The sequence below is a fragment of the Scyliorhinus torazame genome, chromosome 13, assembly GCF_047496885.1.
Source record: "Scyliorhinus torazame isolate Kashiwa2021f chromosome 13, sScyTor2.1, whole genome shotgun sequence".
NCBI classification, from domain to species: domain Eukaryota; kingdom Metazoa; phylum Chordata; class Chondrichthyes; order Carcharhiniformes; family Scyliorhinidae; genus Scyliorhinus; species Scyliorhinus torazame.
Window position 1 is genome coordinate 100,499,804 of NC_092719.1, and position 14,505 is coordinate 100,514,308.

The 14,505-nt window shown below is 48.6% G+C and overlaps 1 protein-coding gene across 1 annotated transcript in view; it reads left to right on the forward strand.

Annotated features, from left to right (window-relative positions):
- plxnd1 (plexin D1) overlaps positions 1-14,505 on the forward strand; it is a 599,181-nt gene that overhangs the window by 241,896 nt on the left and 342,780 nt on the right. Inside the window, exon 10 of the mRNA XM_072471999.1 lies at positions 12,227-12,313. Coding sequence (XP_072328100.1) covers positions 12,227-12,313 — 87 coding nt within the window. The remainder of the gene's footprint in view (positions 1-12,226; positions 12,314-14,505) is intronic.

The following is a 14,505-nucleotide window of genomic DNA, read 5'->3' on the forward strand; positions in this document are numbered from 1 at the left end:
AATGGCAGGCAGTTAAATACCAATGTGCGGCGGCTCTTAAACGTGATAATGATGACATCGGAGGAGGGAGAGGCGGAGATAGTGGCAGCTATGGACGCGGAAAAAGCCTTTGACCGAGTGGAGTGGGAGTACCTCTGGGAGGTATTGCGCAGGTTTGGGTTCAGGGGAGGGTTTATTAGCTGGGTTAAGCTCCTTTACAGCGCCCCGGTGGCGAGTGTAGTGACGAACCGGCGGAGGTCGGAGTACTTTCGGCTGTACCGAGGGACGAGACAGGGGTGCCCCCTGTCCCCCCTGTTGTTTGCATTGGTGATCGAACTCTTGGCCATATCACTTAGGGAGTCTCAGAAATGGAAGGGGATAGTCCGCGGGGGAGAGGATCATCGGGTACCGCTATATGCGGATGACCTGCTGCTATACATGGCGGACCCAATGGAGGGGATGGTGGAGGTCATGCAGACTCTGAAGGAGTTTGGAGAGTTCTCGGGCTACAAGCTTAATGTAGAGAAGAGTGAGCTTTTTGTATTACAGGCAGGGGACCAAGAAAGAGGGATAGGGGACCTGCCGCTGAGGAGGGCGGAGAGGAGTTTTCGGTATCTGGGGATCCAGATAACCAGGAGTTTGGGGACCGTACATAAACTGAATCTGACGAGGTTGGTGGAGCAAATGGAGGAGGGTTTTAAAAGATGGGACATGTTCCCTCTCTCGTTGGCGGGTAGGGTGCAGTCGGTCAAAATGGTGGTCCTTCCGAGGTTTTTGTTCGTGTTTCAGTGCCTCCCCATCGTGATCACCAAGGCCTTTTTCAAGAGAGTAGGTAGGAGTATTATGGGGTATGTGTTGGCAAATAAGACCCCGAGGGTTAGGAGAGGGTGCTTGGAACGCAACAGGGACCGAGGAGGGTTGGCTTTGCCAAACCTAGGGAGTTACTACTGGGCAGCAAACGTGGCGATGATCCGCAAGTGGGTCATGGAGGGAGAGGGGGCGGCGTGGAAGAGGATGGAGATGGCGTCCTGTAAAGGAACGAGCCTGGGGGCGTTGGTAACGGCACCGCTGCCGCTCTCGCCGACAAAATACACCACAAGCCCGGTGGTGGCGGCAACACTAAGGATCTGGGGCCAGTGGAGACGGCACAGGGGTGCAATGGGAGCATCGGTGTGGTCCCCGATCAGGGGTAACCACCGGTTTGTCCCGGGGAAGATGGACGGGGGTTCCCAGGCTGGCATCGGGCGGGGATAAGAAGAATGGGGGACCTGTTCATTGACGGGACATTTGCGAGCCTAAGGGCACTGGAGGAGAAATTTGAGTTACCTCCGGGAAATGCATTTAGATATATGCAGGTGAGGGCTTTTGTGAGGCGACAGGTGAGGGAATTTCCGTCACTCCCGGCACAAGAAGTTCAAGATAGGGTGATCTCGGGGGTATGGGTCGGGGAGGGCAAGGCGTTGGAAATATACCAAGAGATGAAAGAAGAGGGGGAAGCGCTAGTAGAAGAAATGAAAGGTAACTGGGAGGAGGAGCTGGGGGAGGAGATTGAGGAAGGGTTAATACCTCCTCCTCATGTGCCAGGCTCAGTCTGATACAATTTAAGGTGGTTCACAGAGCGCATTTGACGAGGGCGAGGCTGAGTAGGTTCTTTGGGGTAGAGGATAGATGTGAAAGATGTTCAGGGAGCCCGGCGAACCATGTCCATATGTTTTGGTCATGCCCGGCATTGGAGGGGTTCTGGAGAGGTGTGGCAGGAGTAATATCCCAGGTGGTGAAAGTCCGGGTCAAGCCAAGCTGGGGACTAGCAATATTTGGGGTAGTGTATGAGCGGGGAGTACAGGAGGTGAAAGAGGCCGGAATTCTGGCCTTTGCATCCCTAGTAGCCCGGCGAAGGGTCTTGCTATTGTGGAAGGAGGCGAAGCCCCCTAGCCTGGAGGCCTGGATGAACGACATGGCGGGGTTCATAAAATTGGAGAGAATTAAGTTTGCTTTGAGAGGGTCTGCACAAGGGTTTTACAGGCGGTGGCAACCATTCCTAGAATATCTCGCGGAGCGTTAGAAGAAGGTCGGTCAGCAGCAGCAGCAACCCGGGGGGGATGAGAGATTGTTTGAGAGGATGGGCGAGCGGGAGATGGCATGGAGGGTGGGGGGAAACGGTACGTGCGGCCAAGAGCAAGTGTATAAAGCTATGTAAATATACCATCTTGCCATGTATATATCTTGCTCAGGGAGATTTTGCGTTATTTTGTTACGGGAGGGGGGGGGGTTACTGTTTGGAAGGGGAAAAATTGTGTTGTTAAAAAACCTAAATAAAAAATATTAAAAGAATCTGTCCCCACCACACTCACAGACAGAACATTTCGGATCATAACCACTCATTTTGTGAATCCGTCTCCACCACACTCTGAGGCAGTACATTCAACACCCTAAACATTTACTGTGTGAATCTGTCTCCACCGCACTCACCGACAGTACATTCAACACACTAACCACACGCTGTTTGAACCTGTCTCCACCACACTCGCAGACAGTATATTCAACACCCGAAACACTTGCTCTGTGAATCTGTCTCCACCACACTCACAGACAGTACAATCAACACCCTAACCACACGATGCGTGAATCCGTCTCCACCGCACTCACAGACAGTACTTTCAACACCTTAACCACTTGCTCTGTGAATCTGTCTCCACCACACTCACAGACAGTACATTCCAGACACTAACCACTCGCTGTGTGAATCTGTCTCCACCACACTCACAGACAGTACATTCAACACCCTAACCACCCGATGCGTGAATCAGTCTCCACCACATTCACAAACAGTACATTCCAGATCCTAACCACTCGCTGTGTGAATCTGTCTCTACCACACTCACAGACAGTACATTCCAGATCATAACCACTCGCTGCGTGAATCTGTCTCCACCACATTCACAAACAGTGCATTCAACATCCCAACCACACGCTGTGTGAATCTGTCTCCACCACACTCACAGACAGTACATTCAACACCCTAACCACTTGCTGCGTGAATCTGTCCCCACCACTCTCACAGACAGGAAATTCCAGATCCTAACCACTTGCTATGTGAATCTGTCTCTACCACACTCACAGACAGTACATTCATCACCCTAACCACATGCTGCGTGAATCTGTCTCCGTCACACTTACAGACAGTACGTTCCAGATCCTAACCACTCGCTGTGTGAATCTGTCTCTAACACACTCACAGACAGAACATTTCTGATCCTAACCACACGCTGCGTGAATCTGTCTCCACCACACTCTCAGACAGTACATTCAACACCCTAACCACACGCTGTGTGAATCTGTGACCACCACACTCATAGACAGTACGCTCCAGATCCTAACCACACGCTGTGTGAATCAGTCTCCACCACACTCACAGACAGTACATTCCAGATCCTAACCACTCGCTGTGTGAATCGGTCTCCACCACACTCTCGGGCAGTACGTTCCAGATCCTAACTACCCGCTGCGTGAATCTGTTGCCACCACACTTACTGACAGTACATTCCACACCCTAACTACCCGCTGCGCGAATCTGTCTCCACCACACTCACAGACAGTACATTCCAGATCTTTACCACACGCTGCGTGAATCTGTCTCCACCACACTCACAGACAGTACGCTCCAGATCCTAACTACTCACTGCGTGAATCTGTCTCCACCACACTCACAGACAGTACGTACCAGATCCTAACCACCTGCTACGTGAATCTGTCTCCACCACACTCACAGACAGTACATTCAACACCCTAACCACTTGGTCTGTGAATCTGTCTCCATCACACTCACAGACAGTACATTCCCGATCCTAACTACTCGCTGTGTGAATCTGTCTCCACCACACTCATAGACAGTACATTCCAGATCCTAACCACTCGCTGTGTGAATCAGTCTCCACCACACTCACAGACAGTACATTCCAGATCCTAACCGCCCGCTGTGTGAATCAGAGTCCACCACACTCACAGACAGTACATTCCAGATCCTAACCACACGCTGCGTGAATCTGTCTCCACCACACTCTCGGGCAGTACGTTCCAGATCCTAACTACTCGCTGCGTGAATCTGTCTCCACCACACTCACAGACAGTACATTCCAGATCCTAACCACTCGCTGTGTGAATCAGTCTCCACCACACTCACAGACAGTACATTCCAGATCCTAACAACACGCTGCGTGAATCTTTCTCCACCACACTCATAGACGGTACATTCCAGATCCTAACCACTCGCTGTGTGAATCTGTCTCCACCGCACTCACAGACAGTACATTCAACACCCTAACCACACGCGGTGTGAATCTGTCTCCACCACACTCTCGGGCAGTACGTTCCATATCCTAACCACACGCTGCGTGAATCTGTCTCCACCACACTCACAGACAGTACATTCCAGATCCTAACCACTCGCTGTCTGAATCAGTCTCCACCACACTAACAGACAGTACATTCCAGATCCTAACAACACGCTGCGTGAATCTGTCTCCACCACACTCATAGACAGTACATTCCAGATCCTAACCACTCGCTGTGTGAATCTGTCTCCACCACACTCACAGACAGTACATTCAACACCCTAACCACTCGCTGTGTGAATCTACCTCCACCACACTCACAGACAGAACATTCAACACCCTAACCACTTGGTCTGTGAATCTGTCTCCATCACACTCACAGACAGTACATTCCCGATCCTAACCACACGCTGCGTGAATCTGTCTCCACCACACTCACAGACAGTACATTCAACACCCTAACCACTCGCTGTGTGAATCTACCTCCACCACACTCACAGACAGAACATTCAACACCCTAACCACTTGGTCTGTGAATCTGTCTCCATCACACTCACAGACAGTACATTCCCGATCCTAACTACACGCTGAGTGAATCTGTCTCCATCACACTCACAGACAGTAGATTCAACACCCTAACCAAACGCTGCGTGAATCTGTCTCCACCGCACTCACAGACAGTACGCTCCAGATCCTAACTACTCTCTGCGTGAATCTGTCTCCACCACACTCACAGACAGTACGTACCAGATCCTAACCACCTGCTACGTGAATCTGTCTCCACCACCCTCACAGACAGTACATTCAACACCCTAACCACTTGGTCTGTGAATCTGTCTCCATCACACTCACAGACAGTACATTCCCGATCCTAACTACCTACTGCGTGAATCTGTCTCCACCCCACTCACAGACAGTACATTCCAGATCCTAACCACTCGCTGTGTGAATCAGTCCCCACCACATTCACAGACAGTACATTCCAGATCCTAACCACCCGCTGTGTGAATCAGAGTCCACCACACTCACAGACAGTACATTCCAGATCCTAACCACACGCTGTGTGAATCTGTCTCCACCACACTCTCGGGCAGTACGTTCCAGATCCTAACTACTCGCTGCGTGAATGTGTCTCCACCACACTCACAGACAGTACATTCCAGATCCTAACCACTCGCTGTGTGAATCAGTCTCCACCACACTCACAGACAGTACATTCCAGATCCTAACAACACGCTGCGTGAATCTGTCTCCACCACACTCATAGACAGTACATTCCAGATCCTAACCACTCGCTGTGTGAATCTGTCTCCACCACACTCACAGACAGTACATTCAACACCCTAACCACACGCGGTGTGAATCTGTCTCCACCACACTCACAGGCAGTACATTCAACACCCTAACCACACGCTGTGTGAATCTGTCTCCACCACATTCACAGACAGAACATTTCGGATCCTAAAAACTCATTATGTGAATCCGTCTTCACCACACTCACAGACAGTACATTCAAGATCCGAACCACTTGATTTGTGAATCTGTCTCCACTGCACTCACAGACAGTACGCTCCAGATCCTAACTACTCGCTGCGTGAACCTGTCTCCACCACACTCACAGACAGTACGTTCCAGATCCTAACCACTTGCTACGTGAATCTGTCTCCACCACACTCACAGACAGTACATTTCAACACCCTAACCACCCGCTGTGTGAATCTGTCTCCACCACACTCACAGACAGTACGTTCCAGATCCTAACCACCTGCTACGTGAATCTGTCTCCACCACACTCACAGACAGTACATTTCAACACCCTTGCCACACACTGCTCAAATCTGTCTCCACCATACCCTCGGGTAATACGTTTCAGATCCAAACTACTCGCTGTGTGAATCTGTCTCCACCACACTCACAGTCAGAACATTTCGGATCCTACCCACACGCTGCGTGAATCTACCTCCACCACACTCTCAGACAGTACATTCCAGATCCTAACCACTCATTTTCTGAATCCGTCTCCACCACAATCTGAGACACTACACTCAACACCCTTGCCACACGCTGTGTGAATCTGTCACCACCGCACTCACAGACAGTACATTCAACACCCTAACCACTTGCTGTGTGAATCTGTCTCCACCACACTCACAGACAGTACATTCCAGATCCTAACCACTCATTTTCTGAATCCGTCTCCACCACAATCTGAGACAGTACATTCAACACCCTAACCACTCGCTGTGTGAATCTGTCTCCATCACACTCACAGACAGTACATTCCCGATCGTAACCACACGCTGCGTGAATCTGTCTCCACCACACTCACAGACAGTACGTTCCAGATCCTAACCACTCGCTGTGTGAATCTGTCTACACCACACTCACAGACAGTACTTTCAACACCCTAACCAATTGCTGTGTGAATCTGACTCCACCACACTCACAGAGAGTACATTCAACACCCTAACCACACGCTGCGTGAATCGGCCTCCACCACACTCACAGACAGTACGTTCCAGGTCCTAACCACTCTCTGTGTGAATCTGTCACCACCACATTCACAGACAGAACATTTCTGATCCTAAACACACGCTGCGTGAATCTGTCTCCACCACACTCACAGACAGTACGTTCCAGATCCTAACCACCTGCTACATGAATCAGTCTCCACCACAGTCACAGACAGTACATTCCAGATCCTAAGCACTCATTATGTGAATCCGTCTCCGCCACATTCTGAGACAGTACATTCCACACCCTAACCACTCGCTGTGTGAATCTGTCTCCACCACACTCACAGACATTCAACACCCTAACCACACGCTGCGCGAAGCTGTCTCCAGCACACTCTCGGACAGTACATTCCAGATCCTAACGACTTGCTGTGTGAATCAGTCTCCACCACAGTCACAGACAGTACATTCCAGATCCTAAGCACTCATTATGTGAATCCGTCTCCGCCACATTCTGAGACAGTACATTCAACACCCTAACCACGTGCTGCGTGAATCTGTCTCCACCACACTCACAGACAGTACGTTTAACGCCCTAACCACTTGCTGTGTGAATCTGTCTCCACCACACTCACACACAGTACATTCAACACCCTAACCACACGCTGCGTGAATCTGTCTCCACCACACTCACAGACAGTACGTTCAACACTCTAACCACTCGCTGTGTGAATCTGTCTCCATCACACTCACAGACAGTACATTCAACGCCCTAACCACACGCTGTGTGAATCTGTCTCCACCACACTCACAGACAGTACGTTCAACGCCCTAACCACTCGCTGCGTGAATCTGTCTCCATCACACTCACAGACAGAACATTCCAGATCCTAACCACACGCTGCGTGAATCTGTCTCCACCACACTATTGTGCAGTACGTTCCAGATTCTAACCACACGCTGCGTGAATCTGTCTCCACCACACTCACAGACAGTACATTTCAACACCTTAACCGCTTGCTGAGTGAATCTGTCTCCACCACACTCACAGACAGGACATTCAACACCCTAACCACACGCTGCGTGAATCTGTGTCCAGCACACTCACAGACAGTACGTTCCAGATCCTAACTACTCGCTGCGTGAGTCTGTCGCCACCACACTCACAGACAGTACATTCAACACCCTCACCACATGCTGCGTGAATCTGTCTCCTTCACACTCACAGACATTATATGCAACACCATAACAAGACGCTGTATGAATCTGTCCCCACCACACTCTCGTGCAGTACGTTCCAGATTCTAAACACTCGCTGTGTGAATCTGTCTCCACCACACTCACAGACAGTACATTCAACACCCTAACCACTTGCTGTGTGAATCTGTCTCCACCACACTCACAGACAGTACATTCAACGCCCTAACCACTCGCTGCGTGAATCTGTCTCCATCACACTCACAGACAGTACATTCCAGATCCTAACCACACGCTGCGTGAATCTGTCTCCACCACACTCACAGACAGTACATTTCAACACCTTAACTGCTTGCTGAGTGAATCTGTCTCCACCACACTCACAGACAGGACATTCAACACCCTAACCACACGCTGTGTGAATCTGTCTCCACCACACTCACAGACAGTACATTCAACACCCTAACCACTTGCTGTGTGAATCTGTCTCCACCACACTCACAGACAGTACATTCAACGCCCTAACCACTCGCTGCGTGAATCTGTCTCCATCACACTCACAGACAGTACATTCCAGATCCTAACCACACGCTGCGTGAATCTGTCTCCACCACACTCACAGACAGTACATTTCAACACCTTAACTGCTTGCTGAGTGAATCTGTCTCCACCACACTCACAGACAGGACATTCAACACCCTAACCACTCGCTGTGTGAATCTGTCTCCACCACACTCACAGACAGTACATTCAACACCCTAACCACTTGCTGTGTGAATCTGTCTCCACCACACTCACAGACAGTACATTCAACGCCCTAACCACTCGCTGCGTGAATCTGTCTCCATCACACTCACAGACAGTACATTCCAGATTCTAACCACACGCTGCGTGAATCTGTCTCCACCACACTCACAGACAGTACATTTCAACACCTTAACTGCTTGCTGAGTGAATCTGTCTCCACCACACTCACAGACAGGACATTCAACACCCTAACCACACGCTGTGTGAATCTGTCTCCACCACACTCACAGACAGGACATTCAACACCCTAACCACACGCTGTGTGAATCTGTCTCCCCCACACTCACAGACAGTACATTCAACACCCTCACCACATGCTGCGTGAATCTGTCTCCTTCACACTCACAGACATTATATTCAACACCATAACAAGACGCTGTATGAATCTGTCCCCACCACACTCTCGTGCAGTACGTTCCAGATTCTAAACACTCGCTGTGTGAATCTGTCTCCACCACACTCACAGACAATACATTCAACACCCTAACCACACGCTGCGTGAATCAGTCTCCACCACACTCACAGACAGTACATTCCAGATCCTAACCACTCATTATGCGAATCTGTCTACACCACACTCACAGACAGTACATTCAACATCCTAACCACTCGCTGCATGAATCTGTCTCCACCACACTCACCGACAGAACATTTCAGATCGTAACCACACGCTGCGTGAATCTGTCTCCACCATACTCACAGACAGTACATTCCAGATCCTAACTACTTACTGCGTGAATCTGTCTCCACCACACTCACAGACAGAACATCCAGATCCTAACCACTCGCTGTGTGAATCTGACTCCACCACACTCAAATTTAGAAAATAGTCTATGCCTCCATTTCTCCTTCCAAATGCATAACCTCACACTTTTCCACATTGTATTTCATCTGCCACTTCTTTGCCCACTCTCCTAGCTTGTCCAAGTCCTTCTGCAGCCCGCCTGCTTCCTCAATACTACCTGTCCCTCTACAGATCGTTGTATCATCTGCAAACGTAGCAACAGTGCCTTCAGTTCCTTCTTCCAGATCATTAATTTTTTATATTTTACTAAATTTAGAGTACCCAATTCATTTTTTCCAATTAAGGGGCAATTTAATGTGTCCAATTCACCCACTCTGCACATCTTTGGGTTGTGGGGGTGAAACCCACGCAGACATGGGGAGAATGTGCATACTCCACACAGACAGTGACCAAGGACCGGGATTCAAACCCGGGTCCTCAGCGCCGCAGTCCCAGTGCTAACCACTGTGCCACATGCCGCCACCCTCCAGATCATTAATGTATATTGTGAAAAGTTGTGGTCCCAACACAGACCCCTGAGGCACACCATTAGTCACCGGCTGCCATCCTGAAAAAGACCCCTTTATCCCTACTCTTTGCCCTCTGCCAGTCAGCCAATCCTCTATCCATGAAAGGATCTTACCCTTAACACCATGGGCACTTAACTTATTTAACAGTCTCCTATGCAGCACCTTGTCAAAGTCCTTCTGGAAATCTAAATAAATCATGTCCACTGATTCTCCTTTGTCTAACTTCCTTGTTACTTCCTCAAAGAACTCTATCAGATTTGTCAGACATGTCCTCCCCTTGACGAAGTGGTGCTGACTCAGTCCTCATGCACTTCCAAGTACTTTCATCTTTAATAATGGACTCTAAAATCTTACCAATGACTGATGTCAGGCTAACCGGCCTATAATTTCCAGTCTTCTGCCTCCCTCGCTTCTTAAACAACAGTGTTACACTAGCCACTTTCCAGTCGTCTTGGACCCTTCCTGCCTCCAGTGATTCCTGAAAGATCATCATTAATGCATTCACAATCTCCTCAGCTATCTCTTTTAGGACCCTGGGGTGTAGTCCATCCGGTCCAGGTGACTTATCCACTTCAGACCTTTCAGTTTCCCCAAACCTTCTCCTTAGTAATGGTCACTGCACTCACCTCTGCCCCCTGGATCTCCTGGAGCTTTGGCATCCCACTGGTGTCTTCCACCATGAAGACTGATGCAAAGTAACGATTCAGTTCGTCCGCCATTTCTTTGTTTCCTATTATTACTTCTCAAGCCAGATTTTCCAGTGGTCCAATGTCTGTTTTTGCCTCTTCCTTACCTTTTATTTACTGAAAAAAACTCTTCCCATCTTCCTTTATATTACAAGCTAACTTGCACTCATATTTCATCTTCTCCCCCCTCATTGCTTTTTTAGTTGTCGTCTGCTCGCTTTTAAAGGCTTCCAAATCCTCTGGTTTCCCACTAATACTCGCCACTTTGTATGCTTTTTCTTTTGCTTTTATGCTGTCCGTGACTTGCCTCGTCAGCCATGGATGCCTTGTCCTCCCCCTAGCATGTTTCCTCCTCCTTGGGATGAATTTCTGTTGTGCCTCCCGAATAACCCCCAAAAACTCCTGCCATTGCTGTTCCACTGTCTTCCCTGCTAGCCTCATTTTCCAATCAACTCTGGCAAGCTCCTCCCACATATCTTTGTAGTTATCCTTATTTAATTGTAATACTGTTAAATCTGATTCCAGCTTCTCCCTCTCAAACTGCAGGGTAAATTCTATCATATTATCCCAGTCTGTATTTGAGCAATTAAATACCCCATTATAATTACTCTATAATTCTTGTATCTCTCAGTAATTTCCTTGCAAACATTTTCCTCTACCTCTTTCCCATTAACTGAATGTTGTCAACTCCCTTTGAACAAGAATTCCAACTCTTTTCACTCAAGTGAAGCCTTCCTTACCTGCCAGTGTCAATCCTCCACTTTAATTCCCTGTCCTAGAAGTAATATTGAGTAACCTATCCCACTACTGTGGGCATCAAATGCCATCTGATCTCCTCTTCACCCAGTGCTCAGGTGAGACCTGTAATGATATGCATAAGAAATCATGTTAATAGTGATGTAAATGACCTCCAACCAGCAGGTGGCAGTGTAAATCTACCACATGACTCTGTACTTCGAGGAGTTGGGAGTTAGTCGTGTTGGTGGATAGTCAGACTTGCAGTAGCTCTAGGATAATTTATCAGTATTGGTAGTTTGTAATATATTCCTCATAATTACCTTTACCAGGCATTTATATTATAATAAAACACTTTAAGGAGTCAAGAATTAGACGTTCTTCTGTGCATCATTCCTACCGGCCAAGCACCAGAACTTACCAGTACCCAGCTGTCAGTGGATGCTGATTGGAACAGGGAACATTGACTGATTTCCCATCCTGCCATCCCAGCTCTGAAGAAGGCAAGCTTGTGCTCCAGCAGGGTGCGCTGCTGAGGCAGAGTGGATCAGATGACTAGCCTATCCCAGGATTCAAAGTTCTACACACACAATGCTGCACTTTTCACAAAGACTATTAGAATCGGACAGCCCAAAGTTCATTAAGGATGATTCTGGTTCGGCATTATGATTAATGTAGCAGAATGTGATTGGAGTTCTCACATTTCTCTCTCCTCCCCCAGCACACCAACCTGCAATGTGACATTGGAGACCAGAGTTATGAAGCAAAGCGGCTGAGCAGGTCCATGGTGCAGTGTGTTGGTGTTAGAGTGAGTACAACACGGGAATCTCCACAAACATCACTCAGAACTAGCCCACGTGTACACACATACGCACACTCACTCACATACACATGCACACACACACACCCACACACCGACATACACAGTCACACAATCACACAGACACACACTTACACAGACACACACTTACACAGACACACACACACTCACCCACATTCATCCATACTCACACACACATTCATCACACAGACATATATATATACACACACATACACACGCACTCACATAAACACACACACTCACTCACACATACACACAGGAGTTCGCCCACCCACACACAGACATACACTTACACAGGCACACATACCCACAGACACGCATACACGCACACTCACATACACACACTCACATACACATGCACTCACACACACACACTCACTCACATACACACTCACACATACACACACTCACACACATGCACTCACATACACACTCACATGCGCTCACACACACAGGCTCACTTACACACACACGCTCACACACACTCACATACACATGCACGCTCACACTCATTGATAGGAACACACTCACATGTACACATACATTCACATGTACACACGTATTAGATACACACACAAATACATGCACACTCACGCATCCTCCCTCACACATCCTCCCACACACGCTCCCTCACACAGGCTCCCTCACACAGGCTCCCTCACACATGCTCCCTCACACACGCTCCCTCACACACGCACCTTCTCATGCACATAGTTACACACGCTCCCTCACTCATGCTCCTCCACACACTGCCTTCTTCACACATACTCCCTCACACAGACACTCTTTCATGCAGGCTCCCTCACACATGCTGCCTTGCAACCCACTCCCTCGGACACAATTCCTCGCACACACTCCCCCACACGTGCTCCCTCACACACAGGCACATTGCCAACTATTGAAATGATTTAAAAAATCAGACCAAAGTCATGCTGCTCTCAACCTGAGGCTGATCCACCCTCACCAACCCTATGTAATGTCACAAACTAAAGGCTACCGTCCCGATGTAACTTCACTAACCAGCCCATACCAACACTCTGTAATTTCAGTAACCAACCCCTACCAACATTCTGTAAAATCACGAACAAGCCCCGACCAACACTCTGTATCTTCACTAAACAACCCCTCCCAACACTCTGTAACTTCACTAACCAACCTCTACCAACATTCTGTAAAATCACTAACCAGCCCCTACCAGCACTCTGTAACTTCTCTAACCAGCCCCTACCAACGCACTGTAACTTCACTAACCAGCACCTAGCAACACTCTGTAACTTCACTAACCAATCCCTACCAACACTCTCGAACTTCACTAATCAGCCCCTGCCAACACTCTGTAACTTCATTAATCAGCCCCTACCAACACTCTGTAACTTCAGTAACTAAACCCTACCAACACTCTGGAACTTCACTAACTAACCACTACCAACACTCTGTAACTTCACTTCACTAACCAACCACTACCAACACTCTGTAACTTCACTTCACTAACCAACCCCAACCAACACTCTGTAATTTCACCAATCAGCCCCTACCAACACTCTGTAACTTCACTAACCAACCCCTACCAACACTCGGTAACTTCACCAACCAGCTCCTAGCAACACTCTGTAATTCAGTAACCAGCCCCTACCAACAATCTGTAACTTCACAAACCAGCCCCTACCAACACTCTGTAACTTCACTAACCAGCCCCTACCAACACTCTGTAACTTCACTTCACCAATCAACCCCTACCAACACACTGTAACTTCACTAACCAGCCCCTACCAACACTCTGTAACTTCACTAATCAAACCCTACCAACACTCTTTAACTTTACTTCACTAACATACGCCTACCAACATTCTGTAACGTCAGTAACCAGCACCTACCAACACTCTGTAACTTCACTAACCAACCCCTACCAACACTCTGTAACTTCACCAACCAGACCTGCCAACACTCTGAAATTCAGTAACCAGCCCCTACCAACACTCTGTAACTTCACTAACCAGCCCCTACCAACACTCTGTAACTTCACTAACCAGCCCCTACCAACACTCTGTAACTTCACTAACCAGCCACTACCAACACTCTGTAACTTCACCAACCAGCCCCGACCAACACGCTGGAACTTCACTAACCAACCCCTACCAACACTCTGTAACTTCACTTCA